At 43.6% G+C, this 15,968-nt stretch overlaps 1 protein-coding gene across 2 annotated transcripts in view; it reads left to right on the top strand.

Moving 5' to 3' along the window:
- The window catches only part of Idh1 (isocitrate dehydrogenase (NADP(+)) 1), a 29,422-nt gene extending 15,305 nt beyond the window's left edge, over nt 1-14,117 (top strand). The window contains exons 3-9 of one of the 2 annotated variants that reach the window (XM_087564701.1): nt 320-611; nt 4,162-4,267; nt 6,680-6,857; nt 7,662-7,813; nt 10,887-11,027; nt 11,617-11,779; nt 13,216-14,117. In XM_087564701.1, the coding sequence (XP_087420827.1) occupies nt 320-611; nt 4,162-4,267; nt 6,680-6,857; nt 7,662-7,813; nt 10,887-11,027; nt 11,617-11,779; nt 13,216-13,306 (1,123 nt within the window). In that variant the 3' untranslated portion in view covers nt 13,307-14,117. 2 annotated transcript variants of the gene reach the window in all.
- The last annotated feature ends 1,851 nt before the right edge of the window (nt 14,118-15,968 follow it).

Here is a 15,968-nt window from a genome sequence, read left to right as displayed (position 1 = left end):
CTGTTTGCTAGTTGTGTGGATGGAAGCCAGGTGGAAGGGTTGCCTCTAAGCTGTTGCCTTCAAATGGTGAAAAACAGGAGGCAATTTAGCAGACTGCATTGGCTTCAGCTTAGTTTTCTGACAGCCATTTTTCCCCGAACCTGGGGGAGGCAGGGCGCAGCCTTTTTTTGCAGATTATACACCCATCTTTTGTTTGATGCTAAAACGTGACATACTTAGATGTGTTTAGGGTCTTCACTTTGGCCCGGCAAGCTCCGAGTGCAGGTCGCAGCCTGTCAGTTTGTCTATACAGTTGCCCTGACATCTCTCCCTCTCCAAGCTATGACTTAGGCATAGAGAATCGGGATGCCACCAATGACCAGGTCACCAAGGATGCTGCGGAGGCTATAAAGAAATACAACGTCGGCGTCAAGTGTGCTACCATCACCCCCGATGAGAAGAGGGTTGAGGAGTTCAAGTTGAAACAAATGTGGAAATCACCCAACGGTACCATCCGGAACATTCTGGGCGGCACTGTCTTCAGAGAAGCTATTATCTGCAAAAATATCCCCCGGCTAGTGACAGGCTGGGTAAAACCCATCATCATTGGCCGACACGCCTATGGGGACCAAGTAAGTCATTTGAGTGAATAATTTCATTTTTCATGTTTATTTTTCACAGACCTGTAGCTCTAGTATCTATGTTCATTCTTTGGGTATCTATGCCCTTAAGGAGGTCCAACATACATTATGCATAAACTATACATTTACATATGTTCAGGAAAGGGTAAAAATACAGAAAAACTTTTTTTTTCTCCATCTTTATTAACTTGGGTATTTCTCATTTACATTTCGATTGTTATTCCCCTTCCCGGTTTCCAGGCCAACATCCCCCTAGCTCCTCCCCATCCCCTTCTCTATGGGTGTTCCCCTCCCTATCCTCCCCCCATTACCAACCTTCCCCCAACAATCACATTCACTGGTCAGTCTTGGCAGGACCAAGGGCTTCCCCTTCCACTGGTGCTCTTACTAGGCTATTCATTGCTACCTATGAGGTTAGAGCCCAGGGTCAGTCCATGTATAGTCTTTGGGTAGTGGCTTAGTCCCTGGAAGCTCTGGTTGGTTGGCATTGTTGTTCATATGGGGTCTCAAGCCCCTTCAAGCTCTTTCAGTCCTTTCTCTGATTCCTTCAACTGGGGTCCCGTTCTCAGTTCAGTGGTTTAATGATGGCATTCGCCTATGTATTTGCTGTATTCTGGATGTGTCTCTTAGGACAGATCTATATCTGGTTCCTGTCGGCCTGCACTTCTTTGCTTCATCCATCTTGTCTAGTTTGGTGGCTGTATATGTATGGGCCACATGTGGGGCAGGCTCTGAATGGGTGTTCCTTCTGCCTCTGTTCTAAACTTTGCCTCCCTATTCCCTCCCAAGGGTATTCTTGTTCCCCTTTTAAAGAAGGACTGAAGCATTCGCATTTTGATCATCCTTCTTGAGTTTCATGTGTTCTGTGCATCTGGGTAATTCAGGCATTTGGGCTAATAGCCACTTATCAATAAGTGCATACCATGTGTGTTTTTCTGTGATTGGGTTACCTCACTCAGGATGATATTTTCCAGTTCCATCCATTTGCCTATGAATTTCATAAAGTCATTGTTTTTGATAGCTGAGTAATATTCCATTGTGTAGATATACCACATTTTCTGTATCCATTCCTCTGTTGAAGGGCATCTGGGTTCTTTCCAGCTTCTGGCTATTATAAATAAGGCTGCTATGAACATAGTGGAGCACATGTCTTTTTTTATATGTTGGGGCATCTTTTGGGTATATGCCCAAGAGTGGTATAGCTGGATCCTCAGGCAGTTCAATGTCCAATTTTCTGAGGAACCTCCAGACTGATTTCCAGAATGGTTGTACCAGTCTGCAATCCCACCAACAATGAAGGAGTGTTCCTCTTTCTCCACAACAGATAAACTTTCAAATACCCATCTCAACACATTTTTTCCCAAATATCATTTTGTTAAGTTATACCATATGATAGTGCCACTTTTACACTGGGAAGAACATATGCTCAGATCAGCGGCTTTCAATGCTGTCTGTAGTGGGATCCTTTCATGAGATTTTGCTGTTGGTAGTAATGGTGATGGTTTTATTACATTGCTTTTTTTTAATGTTTGTTTGTTTGTTGTTGTCCTGTCATAAAGCAGTTAAAAATTGAACTTTGTGAGGATCAGTGTTTTGTTTTGTTTTTAAAAAATAAACCCACCTATTCTACTGTACAGACACATAAAGAACTACCAGGGATTACATCAAACTGATCACTTCGTGGATAAAAAGTCACCCAGTAGTTGCAATGAGCCTTGCGCAAGCATTCTGTACTGCTTGGAAAACAAGTGTCACTCATTTCTGTACCCCTACAGTTAGTCTCATTGAGCAGAAAAGTTGCTAACAGCACAGATTACAAAGTCTCAGGTTTTAATAGAACGTAGCGTGTATATCAAAAGGAACCTTAAACAAAACAGGAAGCTGTTCTGCTAAAATCTACAGGCTTCTCCGAACTCATCCCTGAAAACTGTGGCCACAGCAGATGTTTCTGTGTTCCAGGGACAGGGTCACAGCAGATTCCCTAATCATTAACCTGATTAGCATACTGCCTATTCGATATTTTTTTGTCTGTCTTGTTTACTCCTTAATTCCTGTGGTTTCAGTCACTTGAGGAATGTGTTCTATTTTCTTTTCTTTCTTTCTTTTTGGAAATAGCATGTTGACTCACAGTTTAATGTCCATAGATCTGTGCAAAGTATTTTAGGGCACATTAGTGCCTTAATTACCATAGTAAAGCACTTTCAGTGTCAGAAGTGTTTAGTCTTTCTGTTACCTGACTGAACTTTTGCACACTGTGATTATGGTCACTGTAAAGCCACAGGTGTAGCTGGCACCTGCCCCTGCACTGAAAAAGGTCCCACACTACAATGGCTTGTGAGTGCCTGGACTTGTGGGTGCCCCATGTAATGGGGGCATGAGACTTCACTATAAAGTGTCTCAGGCCCATCTTGGAAGCACCCATTCTTTGAACTGCCTTAACCTGGGGCCATCAGTCTGCCATTGCTGCTTCCAGAATGTCTGCTTTCTATGGACATGTGTCTGGTATTAGTAACAGTGATCACCACAGAGGGAGACTGAACTCTGAAAACTTAACAGCAGGTCACATCCCAGGCCACTTGACCAGGTGCGTTCTTCCCTGGTTCCTTCATGAAAAGCCGGTGCCAGAATCAGATATGCTCGGCATTCGACATTTAGATTAGCATCAGGGCATGAGGTAAGCTCTGTTGCCATCCTCAGGACTAGTGCTGGCATCCTTTCTAGCTTTCCCTCTGGATCATAACCAAGGTCATCTTTCTCTATAGTCTCATTCTACCCAGCACCCTCCACCCCTGTTTTAAAACCTCTTCAAGTCAATTCTCACCTGTCTGTCTTTACAAAGCTACAAGCTTCCTAAAGGGAAATGCTTGTGACAGATCGTTTTGATTGTCATTGTAACAGTCTAGAATCACTTGAGAATGGAGTCTTGAGAAAGAATTGTGATTTAGGTTGGCCCGTTGGTGTGTCTGAGGAAATTTTGTTTTGAATCCAGTTAATTTAAGAGGGAAGGTCCTCCCTGAACGTGGGCGGCACCGTTTCCCACCAACTGGGCCTTGGGTTGGGTGAAAGAAAGCTGAGCATAAGTGAGCATGCAAGCCTTGCTTTCCGTTCCTGCCTGAGGCGGTGAATACGGCCAGCTCCCTCAGCTTCTGCTGCTGTCACTTCCCCCTGTGGCAACCATCACCTGGAACTGAGCTAAAAGAAACCCTTTCTTCCCTAAATTGCTTTTGTGGAGTATTTTATGGCAGCAACAAAAGCCAAGCTGAGACAGAGCTGTGGGTTATTCTCCGTCCCCTCTGACTCGATCCTCATAAACCTGCAGTCTGTACCGTGGGCTCCTGATGAAGAAGCGCTAATCTTCAACATGCACTATTACTAACAAGCAGATCTCCCTCACAGAGGCCCCCACCACCCCCAACCCTAGCTCTTAAAACCAAAGAGCCCCAAGTTACACTGCTGGAGTTTGGCTCCATAATCTATTCCCCTGCCCCCCGAAGGGTTTCAGGTGGGGTACTTTTCCTAATGCCTGTTCCCCTCTTCACAGTACAGAGCAACAGATTTCGTTGTTCCTGGGCCTGGAAAAGTAGAGATAACCTACACGCCAAAAGATGGGTCGCAGAAAGTGACATACCTGGTGCATGACTTTGAAGGTATGTGCAGTCTGTCTCTGCCGAATTTCACCTTACAGATGCCTTAGGCAACCTTGTGACCGTAATTTCTTTTTAACTGAGATATGGCCAAGTGGTGGTGACATATGCCTTTATCCTAGAACTTGGGAGGCAGAGGCAGGCAGATCTCTGTGAGTTTGAGGCCAGCCTGGTCTACAGAGTGAATTCTAGGACAGCCAGGGCTACACAGAGACACTTTGTCTCAAAAAATGAAAAAACAACAACAAAGTAAAGGCCCTAGTTATGTGACCACGTAAAAAAACGACCTGAATCTACAACATTTCTGAGGAACATCAAAGTCTAAAGGGTTGGGCGGGTGGTTTTATGGGCAAAGCACTTGAACACTTGCCACATAGATTTTATTTGAATCCCCAGAACCCACATAAATCTAAACACAACTGTATGCCTACTATCAGGCTGGCCGCCCTGGCCCACACAGTGGTTAGCAACAGGAGACCCGGTCTTAAACAAGATGAAAGACCAACACCTGAGGTTGTCCTGATCCCCACATTGTTTATGCACAGACACGTACGCATGCAGTCCCTCAAACATACACGTGAATATCATCACACATACACAAATTTATCTTAAACTATGTCCAAAATTCACACAAACAGGAAACCAAGAGCCTCCCTAGCTTTTGCATTCCTTGCCTCCTCTAAGTGATAATGTTTTCATAGCTTCTACGTCTTCATAGATTCATAGATTCTAGTTCTACGGGTTTAGTGTTTTTTCCATTCTCAGCCAAGTTAGCCTGGGGCCTTGGCATGGATTCAGGTTTGACTTTCAGTAATAACAGAAGTCAATAAGAGTTGTGAAACACCAGTGATTGCATGTAACGTAATTGTTTACCCCAGTTATCACAGGTGTGCTCAGTATCCCCCAGGAAGTTAGAAGATTTTTACCCGGTAGTTAAAATGCAAATCTTTTTCATTGTGTACACCTAAGTTTAAGATGCATGTTGGGAACCGGAGAGATCACTCCCTGGGCAGAGTACTTGCTGTGCAAACATGAGCTGAAATCCTCAGATCCCACATACAAAGCCAGGCCCAAAGAGCAAATGTTGGGAATCCCAGTGCCCGTCCCTACAGGGCCTTGGAAGCAGAGACTTGGAAACTCACAAACTAGCTAACCTGATAAGTGCAGGAGTGAGCAGCAAAGGAGAGCCTGCCTATGGCAACAGAAGACGACGGCCGAGGTTGACTTCTGCCTCACATGAGTGCGGTGGCACACAGGCACCATACACACACACACACACACACACACACACACACTCACACACACACACTCATACACACACTCACACACACTCACACGCACACTCACACACACACTCACACTCACACACTCATACACACACTCACACACACGCACATACACACTCACACACACTCACACTCACACACGCGTGCGCACACACACTCACACACACTCTCACACATACTCACACTCACACACACTCACACAGACACTCACCCACACACTCACTCACACACACACACACTCACACACACACACTCATACTCACACACTCATACACACACTCACACACACGCACATACACACTCACACACTCACACACACTCACACTCACACACGCGTACGCACACACACTCACACACACACTCACACTCACACTCACACACACTCACATGGACACTCACCCACACACTCACTCACACACACACACACTCTCACACACACAAACACACACACTCTCACACACACACACACACACACACACACACACACACACGCCATATATGCACACAGTTAAAAAATAAAGTACAGTCCACAGTAGTGGTGCAGGCCTTTAATCCCAGCACTCAGGAGGCAGAAGCAGAGGCCGAGGGAATCTCTGTGACTTTGAGGCCAGCTTGGTCTACAGAGCAGTTTCCAGGACAGCCAGTGTTGCACAGAGAGACCCTGTCTCAAAAACATGAAAATAAACAAATAAATTCCATGTTGGAACTTGTTAAAGTGTGTTAAGAAAAGTTCCAACTTCCTTGCCCAGTCTTCATTATGCTTCTAGTCCCTAGGGGTAGTATTCCATGTTTTGACATCTTCAGGATCTTTTGTTGTTTTTGTTTTTGAGACAAGCTCTCGCTGTGTAGCCCGTGTTATACCTCTGCCTGCAATCTTCAGGATCTTAAAGACTATATGATTTTCTTACTGCTGTTGCCTTTCTAAAATACATTAAAACATCCTTATCTAGAACAATGCTTCCCCTCTGGGTCTGTGCTATAACCTGTCCAAGTTGTAAGTTCACAGTTCTGAGCCCATGGTGGCTGCTGAGAAATTGGTCCATGGGTGTTGTACATGGTTTTAGCCTTGGTACAAATACCACCATCCTTAAATTTCTTCTCTTTGTTCTTTGTGATGTCCTCTCCACAGAAGGTGGTGGTGTTGCCATGGGTATGTACAACCAGGATAAGTCAATTGAAGATTTTGCACACAGTTCCTTCCAAATGGCTCTGTCGAAGGGCTGGCCTTTGTATCTAAGCACCAAGAACACTATTCTGAAGAAGTATGATGGACGCTTCAAAGACATCTTCCAGGAGATCTATGACAAGTAAGAATTGAGGGCAATAGGGTCTAGCCCTGGGGCAAACCGAGTGAGGGACATCATTAACCCTTACATTGGGTAATGGCAATGAGATTTAGCAGGACTGAACTCTGAGGTGCTCTTAGAAGGTAAATGTCTTCTTAAATAAGGGCCACACATTTATTTTTTTTTTTTTAGTAGGGACCCGGTTATTCAGTGTTTGAATGAAGTAGCCTGTTTATGTTGCAAAGTGCATTTCCGAAGCAGTCCCAGTTTATTTCTCTTAAAATCTTTGCTTGAATTGAAAGGTCTGCTCTAAGATGTTATTTCTCTTCCTTATGTAACAGTTCCCATTTCAGCCACATGTGAGACAAGCTTGTGTTGCTTTAGCCTCCCTGTTAGGGCAAGTGTTCCGATGGGAGCTGTGACTTTGAGGCTGGCCTGGTCTCATGAGACCTATGCTGAAGCATGGAGATCCCTCTTCCTGTGGCCCATCTGCTCCAAGCCTGGGCACTGTTATATTTTTAAAATAAACTGAATTACAGAATCTGATCATTATTGAAAATAGTAGGAAGTAAAGAAGTAGGTGGGAGAATCTGTTTTTCTCTTGTAATTCTTAGACCTTCATTCATAAGAGAGAATAGAATAGTGTTCTGAGAGACAGCCACTTTGAGGGTTCAGGATAGGAGTCTAAGCACTTGTCTGTCCCAAGTTTGTGCTGTATCTACCAAAAATAAGGTTTCCTGTCCTTTGGGGGAGTTGTAAATGGAACTCCTGATAAAACTAATTCTGTTTTATTCTTATTTTCTCTTCTTTGTTTGCTTGTTGTAGGCAATACAAGTCCAAGTTTGAAGCTCAGAAGATCTGGTATGAACACAGGCTCATAGATGACATGGTGGCCCAGGCTATGAAATCAGAAGGAGGCTTCATCTGGGCCTGTAAGAACTATGATGGTGATGTGCAGTCAGACTCAGTAGCCCAAGGTAAATCTAAAAAATGGGCAGAGGACCATGTAAAGGAAGCACATGCTAGCAGTGAGGCTATTCCACAAAGTTCTCCATTGTGAGAAGGGGCTTTAGTTTCCTTTAAAGACTTCTGTATGCGTTAGTGCTCTCCCTGCATGTACGACTGTGACAGTGCCAGGTCCCCTGGAGCTGGAGCCACAAACAGTTGTGAGCTGCCATCTGGGTGCTGGGAATTGAACCGGAGTCCTTGGGAAGAGCAGATAGAGCTCTTAAGCAGTGAGCCATCTCTCCAGCCCAGCCATACAAGGGAATTCTTAGTCCTTGCCAAATGAACTGTTAACAGCGCAGGACGCCTGGAGGCACACTTAGGTGCCTAGATAAGCGAACCGCGATCCTCCTGGGAAAGTAACTTTACTCAAAGTCACACAGGAAGTTCCTGAGTGATTTGCCATTCTTGGCTCCAGCCTTACCAATGGTAACTCGTCTCCGCCTTTTACCCCAGTTGAAGTTTCAAAGCTCCCAGTGGGTAGTAGCTAATGCCATATCGGAGCACTCAGTTTCCCTATCCTCGTATCTCCTGAGGCCAGGTCTGATGGTGCACACCTTAACCAGGAGGCAGAGGCAGGTGGATTTCTTTGAGATCCAAGGCCAGCATGGTCTACATAATGAGTTTGTGAACAGCCAGGGACATATAGAAAAGTCCTGTCTCAAACAAACAAAACAATATAGAGAGAAAACCAAGAAGAAGTTGTAAAGTGAGGGACCCCAGCACCAAGGACAGGGTCTCCAAGAGGTACTCCTCCTGCCAACCTTGAAGGCTGTTCTAATGCTCTATAAAACAAATGCTTGGCAATTAGCTTCCAACACAAAGGAGGCGTGCAAAGCCCAATGCTGTTTATAGAAATTTTAAGAACAGTGTGGTTATGCCGTATAAAATTCCCTGATTTCTGCACCAGATTACCCTTCAGTTTGAGGTTTGCACAAGGGAAGCCCATGACCCTGAATCTCCACGGTTGAGTGTTTGCGCTAGTTTCAGTTATGTTTACTTTACCGCAGGAGGCACTGCTTTTGGTCTTGTGAAAGCTGAGTATCTGTAATCAGTTTGAAAATCAGTAGACCAGCCCGACAGAAAATAACGTTAGTATCATATATATTGGTTACACAACTTTCTGTCTCTAAAACCTCGTGCGTTTATGCCGAGTGGAACAGTCCTCTGTAGTAACACAGTGGTAGATAAAGAAAACCCGCAGGTGCCATCAGAGTTCTGGGAAAGGTACACAAAGCCATTCCAAGGCCTTGTGTGGCTAGGCATGTGTTGTATCGTGAGCTCAATCTCCACACCCGTTGTTGTTAAGTATCCTGTCATCACAGGAAGAAAATGTCTAGAAAACCACTAAAGTGCAGTAAGCCCCCCCAACAGCCAAGGCACTGCGCTTGCCTACAGCCTGTAAGTCACATGACCTCAGCGAGCCAATCAGATCGCAAGGCAGCGGAGCTGGCCTCCCTCTCCTGGAGAAGCACAACTGCTGTGTCCTCACAGCCTTTTGTTTATGTTCTCAGCTTGACAAGGGCACCAACTAATGTCATGGTAGATATGTTGGGTAGGCGCCAGGAAGCCACAGAGTGGGGTGGAGCATAGGTCAGACCCACAGTGAAACATGAAGCCCCTCACCAGTCACTGTATCTGAAGCCTTGGGGCTGCACCGGTACTGGAGAGAGCCACTGCTCCCACACAGAGGCATCTTTACTTTTTAAACGCCTGCCCTCTGTTTACCAATTTCAACATAAGGAGTTGCTGTTAGATCAACGTGAGTAGATTTAGACCGGTACAGTTAGGCGTCACTCAGTTCCTCAGGAGCCTGCTTAGGACCTGTTATCAGTTAATGAGCTCTTGGAGATCCCATCCTTGGGAGTTAGGAGTTCCTCGATTTATTCCTTGCCAGAATATCTTGGTTCTCTTTTTACGTTTTCAGCCTGAGATATGACAATAAAAAAATTAGGTGACATTTACCTTCCATATGAAGTATTTGTTTTGTTTTATTTTGTTTTGTCTTAATCATTTACAAATGAATAAAATAAGGAGGGGAAAGTTTGATTTCACTGAAGTCTAAGATGACCAAAACAACATGGGCTGGTAAAATGACTCAGCAGGTAAGGGCATCTACCACCAAGCATAGTGACTGGAGTTCAGTTCCCAAGATCCACACAATAGAAGAATAGAAGTGACTCTCAAAAGTTGTCCTTTGATCGCCACACATATATGGATGCACATGTGCACACATACACGCATACCAAATAAATAATAAAAAAAATCAATGTGACCAAAAAGTAAAATCAAAGAATCTTCTTGGTGTCAGACAAAAAAAAGAAACCTGCTTATAATATAATTTATCATCAGCTTCCTTAGGTGGTCATAAAGAAAATGGAAGTGCTTTGCAATCGAGTAAAGAATGCATGAAAGAAAAGGCAGTTGCATGGACTTAAAAGTGGCAGTAAGGTTCCTTGGGTAGGGAACTGCAGAAAACAGTTATTTGCCAAGAGTATTGAGAACAAGGGGAAGCAAGTTGTTCCTACATCCACCCATCCCATCCTGCTTTTAATCTGCCTTTTCATCCCCATCTCAGCTAGGGTGAGCCACAGGAGGGCAGCAGATAACCCACATCCATGCTCCAGAACAAAGGGACACTCTGCACAGAGCAATGGAGCGGGCTCTTACTTGATAGGAAGTTCTGTTCTAAGTTTATAAGTATGCAACCACATCTTCATGATTACGTGTGTATTCCTCTAATCCCACAGCAACTCAGGGAAGTAAGCGCTTTCATTATCTAAACTTTATAGGCAGGAACCGTGGGAACCATGAAGCCGCAGAAGTATACTGGAAAGTAAATGTTCCAGAGAGAATAGTAACCTCTTCAGATGGTTTGATTCAGACTTGAAGCTGGGGTCCTGCTTTCTGAAGAGCATTACTGATGCTTTGTGTGCACCTGTGTTTATTTTGTTTACCATAACCTGTCAGCATCAAGTCACTCGCATCTCTAGCGAGATGCTGTTCATGCACCTGGACCCAATACTTCGTGCTCTTAACTTACAGGTTATGGCTCCCTTGGCATGATGACCAGTGTGCTGATTTGTCCAGATGGTAAGACGGTAGAAGCAGAGGCTGCCCATGGCACTGTCACACGTCACTACCGCATGTACCAGAAAGGACAGGAGACGTCCACCAATCCCATTGGTAAGATGGTATCTAGTTTACTGGTTTCCAGCCAGAGAACTCTTCAGGCAGTCTCAGAGGAACCCTTTGCTACTCAGAGACTCCTGCAAAATCATCACCAAAATTATCCTTTTGTTTTATTTGGAGGGTGGGTAAGGAGACAAAGTCTATGTACCCTAGGCTAGCCTAGAGCTTTTATGTGTAACACAGGGTAGCCTTAAACTCGTAGTAATTCTCCTGTCTCTGCTTCCCAAGTGTTGGGTTTATGAGTGTATACCATAATTAGGAGCCATTTTAATGTCCTTTAAACTGCAGAAGATCGATCTTCTATTTCGTTGAAGAATAAATGTTACAGAGAGGAGCATTTTCAAAAACATTTTCCTTTACCCTGGGAACAATGAAGTATCACTTAATGCCAAATACATAAATCTCTCTTAACAGAACTTTAGATAAAATATTTCCAACCATTCTAAAACTCATACATAACTCATAGCACCTAATGATGCCCATCGGCAAAACAGAAACTTGTCCCATCTCTGGAAAGAGTGAAATATTAGAAATCCCCATACCTGGAGTGATTTGAAATAGTGACTTTCTTTTCTTTTCTTAGCTTCCATTTTTGCCTGGTCCCGAGGGTTAGCCCACAGAGCAAAGCTTGACAACAATACTGAGCTCAGCTTCTTTGCAAATGCTTTGGAAGAAGTCTGCATTGAGACCATTGAGGCTGGCTTTATGACTAAGGACTTGGCTGCTTGCATTAAAGGCTTACCCAAGTAAGTGTGAGATGCCCTGCGCTCTATAGTCAAATCACCCCTCACTGAAATGAGTTATTCATCTTTTCTGGGGTCAATACACACTGTGTGTGAATTGTGTGGTAGCAGGTAGATGACCCACTCAGCTCTGTGAAATCATCTTTGTACAACCACACACTTTCACATTTGTCACTGTAGCAGGAAAGTGGTCATAGATCATAAGGAAATGCATAGATACAGTGGCATGCCAATCAAACTTCTGTGTACAGAACTGGGCTTCAACTAGATTTCATTTGCAAGTTGAGCTCTAACCTAGTGGGAAGCTATTCAAATGAAAGAGTTCTAATTAATTTTTTAAAAAAATGAAGAGGCAGGAATGATGGCTCAGTGCTTGAGCACTTACTGCTCTTGTAGAGAATGTGAGTTGGGTTTCCAGGGGTTAGGTCACTACACTGATGTGCACAGACACATACATAGCCTAATAAAAATAAATCTTTAGAAGAAATTGACACTGAAGGGCCTTTAGAGACTAGATTAGTCTACCCTTTTGTTTTCTTTAACTTTCTAGTCAGTAAACACCCTAAGTATAAGTATAAGCGATTCAGATGGTGTAGTCCCTTCCTGAAGTACTTACCAGTGTCCCTGTGGTGCCAGGATTTTTTTTCTCTTTTGAAGATCTGGAAGCCAGTGTACTAAATAGACAAGCTATTAATCAGAATCCTCTCTCAAAGAGAACTTATAAAATCAGCCCTGAAATCATAAACACACAACAGCAAAAATGGACTCATCAGGTTATATTTGCATATTTGTACATACATATACATATGTATGTAACAATAATAATATGGGGAGAAGACTATCAAATAGAGAGTGGAGGGGCCAGGAAAGAGCTGGGACTTGAGAGTGACTGAAGGGAGGGAAGGGACAGAGGAAAGTAATATAATTACATTTCAATTAAAATGTATAAAATTTTAAAAATTAAAACGAAAAGTGAAATCCTACTAAAATACAAATTAATACCAATATACCGGCAGAAATTTGTTACAGTTGCTATAGCCCAGGAAAGAGGTGGCCTCATTTACTACATGTTTCTTAGATCTCCAGCAAAGCTACATTTGCAACATTCTTACCAGGATAGTGGTTTTGTAATCTACTCTTTCGGCCTGTATTAACAGACTTTAAATGAAATGGTTTCAGTTACATTAGCATTAGCCGGACCTAAAGCTCCTGGTAGTTTATAGCCGTACAGCTAGTAGTCTCCTGTAAATGTACGCACGTGAGGCTCCTCTGCAAGGCTACCCTGAGCAGTCAGCCCCAGGAACCTCAACCATGGCCCGTAGAGTTGTAGCTTCTTAACATTAATGAGTTTTCTACTGTGATTTGTTTTAAATTACCTCATACCTCATACCATATCAGAGAAAAGCTAATTTTTCTTCTTTTTTTTTTCCTCCCACCAGTGTACAGCGTTCTGACTACTTGAATACATTTGAGTTTATGGACAAACTTGGAGAAAACTTGAAGGCCAAACTAGCTCAGGCCAAACTTTAAGGTCAAACCTGGGCTTAGGGCAAATCTTTGTGGTAACTAAGTCCACAGTTTACATATTTCCTTTTTGTTTTAATAACACTCAAGGTTAAAAACAAGAATCATTTTGTAATTTGTTTAGAAGACGAAGTTGAACTTTTCTATATGTTTACAGCCTATTTTCTTTTTCATACAGTTATTGCCACCTTAATGAATGTGGTGGGGAAGGTTTTTTTAATTGTATTTTACTGTGTAATAGCAGTCTAGGAATTGTGTTAGTATCTGTTCACAATTAACTGTCACTTTTTCTTTGCTCTAATGTAAATGACCAAAATCAGAAATGCTCCAAGGGTGAACAATCACTACACTATGTTTCCCCGTAAAGGTGAAGGAGAGGCTCACCTCCCCTACTGTCCATGAGTGTGAACACAGGGAGCTTTTGTGTGCAAATGTTGCACTGTGTGTGGAAGAGACTGGAACAAATAGAATGTGTGTAGCTGAAATGCATGGCAGCCATGTTTGTAAAGAGCACTTATGTGTCCAATATACTAATTATACGTTAAGACCACTGGAGAATTCCAAGTCTAGAATAAATACAGACTGGAGGTTTCTGCTCTTTGATTTCTCCTGTGGCCGAGCCCAAGTATGATCCTACCCCAGACAGCACAGCATTTCACCCATGTGCAATAATGGGAGCTGCATCGTTTTCGGATTTCTGCTGGCCTACTACATTTCTTTTATATAAATGTGATTGTTTTTCAGAAGTTGATATTAAACACTATCCCAGTCTAGTCCTTCTAAACTGTTAATTTTCATTAAAATGAAGTACTAACAACTCTTCTTTGAAGTGTTTACTGTGTTTTTATTAAGCGTTGTTCATTTCTTTTCCTGTTGCTGTAATAAAATACCTTGGTAAAAGGGTTTTAAAGGAGATTAGTGTGGCTGGGAGTCAGGGTAACAGGAGCTTGAAGCAGCTGGTCCTGAAGCAGAGAGCAATGGATGCATGCCAGTGTTCAGCCTGCTTCTCTTTGTGCACAGTTCAGGACCCCCAGCCTAGAAACCAAGATGGTGCTTCCCATAGCACTTAGCAGAGATCAGAGAATCCCTTGCATGTATGCCCAGAGGCCATATCCCAGATGGTTCTAGGCTCTGTCACGTTGAAAAGTAACGCAGTCACAAACACTAGATGATATCCTAGCCTCAGGAATTTGATTTGAAAATATTTCTTCTCTTAAGAACTCCACTGAGTACCAGCGGTGGTGGTGATGCACACCTGTAATCCTGGCGCTTGGGAGGCAGAGGCAGGAGGATCTCTGAGTTCCGAGCCAGCCTGGTCTACAGAGGGAGTTCCAGGATGCCCAAGGCTACACAGAAAAACCCTGTCTCTGAAAAAAAAAAAAACAAAATAAACACAAGTGTTAGCTGGGGAGTGGGGTACATAAATTAACAGACAGGAAGAGAGGAATTGCTCTGGAAGCACACAGAGTAGTGCTTCAAGATCCTGCTTCCAGTGTAAGAGAGGACAGGCCTAAGGGGCTAAGAAACTATCAGCAGACACTGCATAAACTGAAGAATGTAGGCATTACCCTGTACGTTAATAGGGAGACAGTGAAGATTTCTAAGAAGGGAAAGCCATGATCATGTTTTCAAAATCAGTGCTCTTGTAAAGGATGTTTGGTGGAGGTAAGAGCAGACGACTACTCGGGAGGGAGGACGACTACTCGGGAGGCAAGTGTAACTAACACGTTATTTGAAAAGCATTGAAGAGTCAACTGGCAGGTGCACTCACGAAAATGGGGTGGAATTCTGAGACCTCAGAAATGATGGGTGGGGCTAGAGATATGGTTCGGTTCATAAAGTGTTGGTAAGACCTGAGGTCAACAGCAAATGCACCTAAGAAAAAATAAAGGTGGGTAGTGCCTAAGGAACAGCAATCATCCAAGGCTGTCCCCCAGCTTACCCATGCACATGTGCAGGTACCCATACATAAACACAAATTGAATGAGTTGGTTTCTCTGTAAGCAAGAGATGTGGGTGGGCAGTAGGAGCCTCCCCGGCTTCTTCCTCAACACTTAGAGAAGGCTCTCCTCATCACAGTATCTTTGGTGTAGGAGGCTCTGTGAATCTGGACTCTTCCACCTCAAAAGTCCATTAGGGCCAGTGAGTTAGTTCAGCCAATAAAAGCACCTGCCACCAAGCTTAACAACTTCAGATTGTCTTCTGGTACCCACATGTTAGAAGGAGAGATCGGGAAAGATGTCCTCTGACTCAAGCACACGCATGTGCCCCCCTCCCTGCCAAAAAAGGGACTAAAAAATGTAGAACAAAACAAGTCAATGAGTAGAGTGGCAGTCTCTCATTTTCTAGTCTGCCCTCCAGGCAAGCTGGAGCTTAGGCTATAGACAATGCCTGTACACGAGGCTTTTCAGAACCCAACAGGTAGTGATACAGCATGCACATCTAGTTCCTCGGTGCTACCCACAGGGTGAACCCCAATCCAAACCTGTAGTCATTGACTAGCTCTCTTACCAATAAAACCTCACGAAGTAGAGGAAACCCACGTGGCATGGACATTTCATCCCAGACAAAACAAGTTATAAACAACCATATCAACTCTTCTGACACGGGAGTAGGTCCTAGTATTCATCAGCCTTCCCAGATGAACCTAGGGCAATAGGAAAAAAAC

This window comes from Rattus norvegicus, chromosome 9, assembly GCF_021556685.1.
Source record: "Rattus norvegicus strain SHRSP/BbbUtx chromosome 9, alternate assembly SHRSP_T2T, whole genome shotgun sequence".
NCBI classification, from domain to species: Eukaryota; Metazoa; Chordata; class Mammalia; order Rodentia; family Muridae; genus Rattus; species Rattus norvegicus.
Note: the sequence above shows the minus strand (reverse complement) of the source record. Positions and strands in the feature narration are given on the sequence as shown.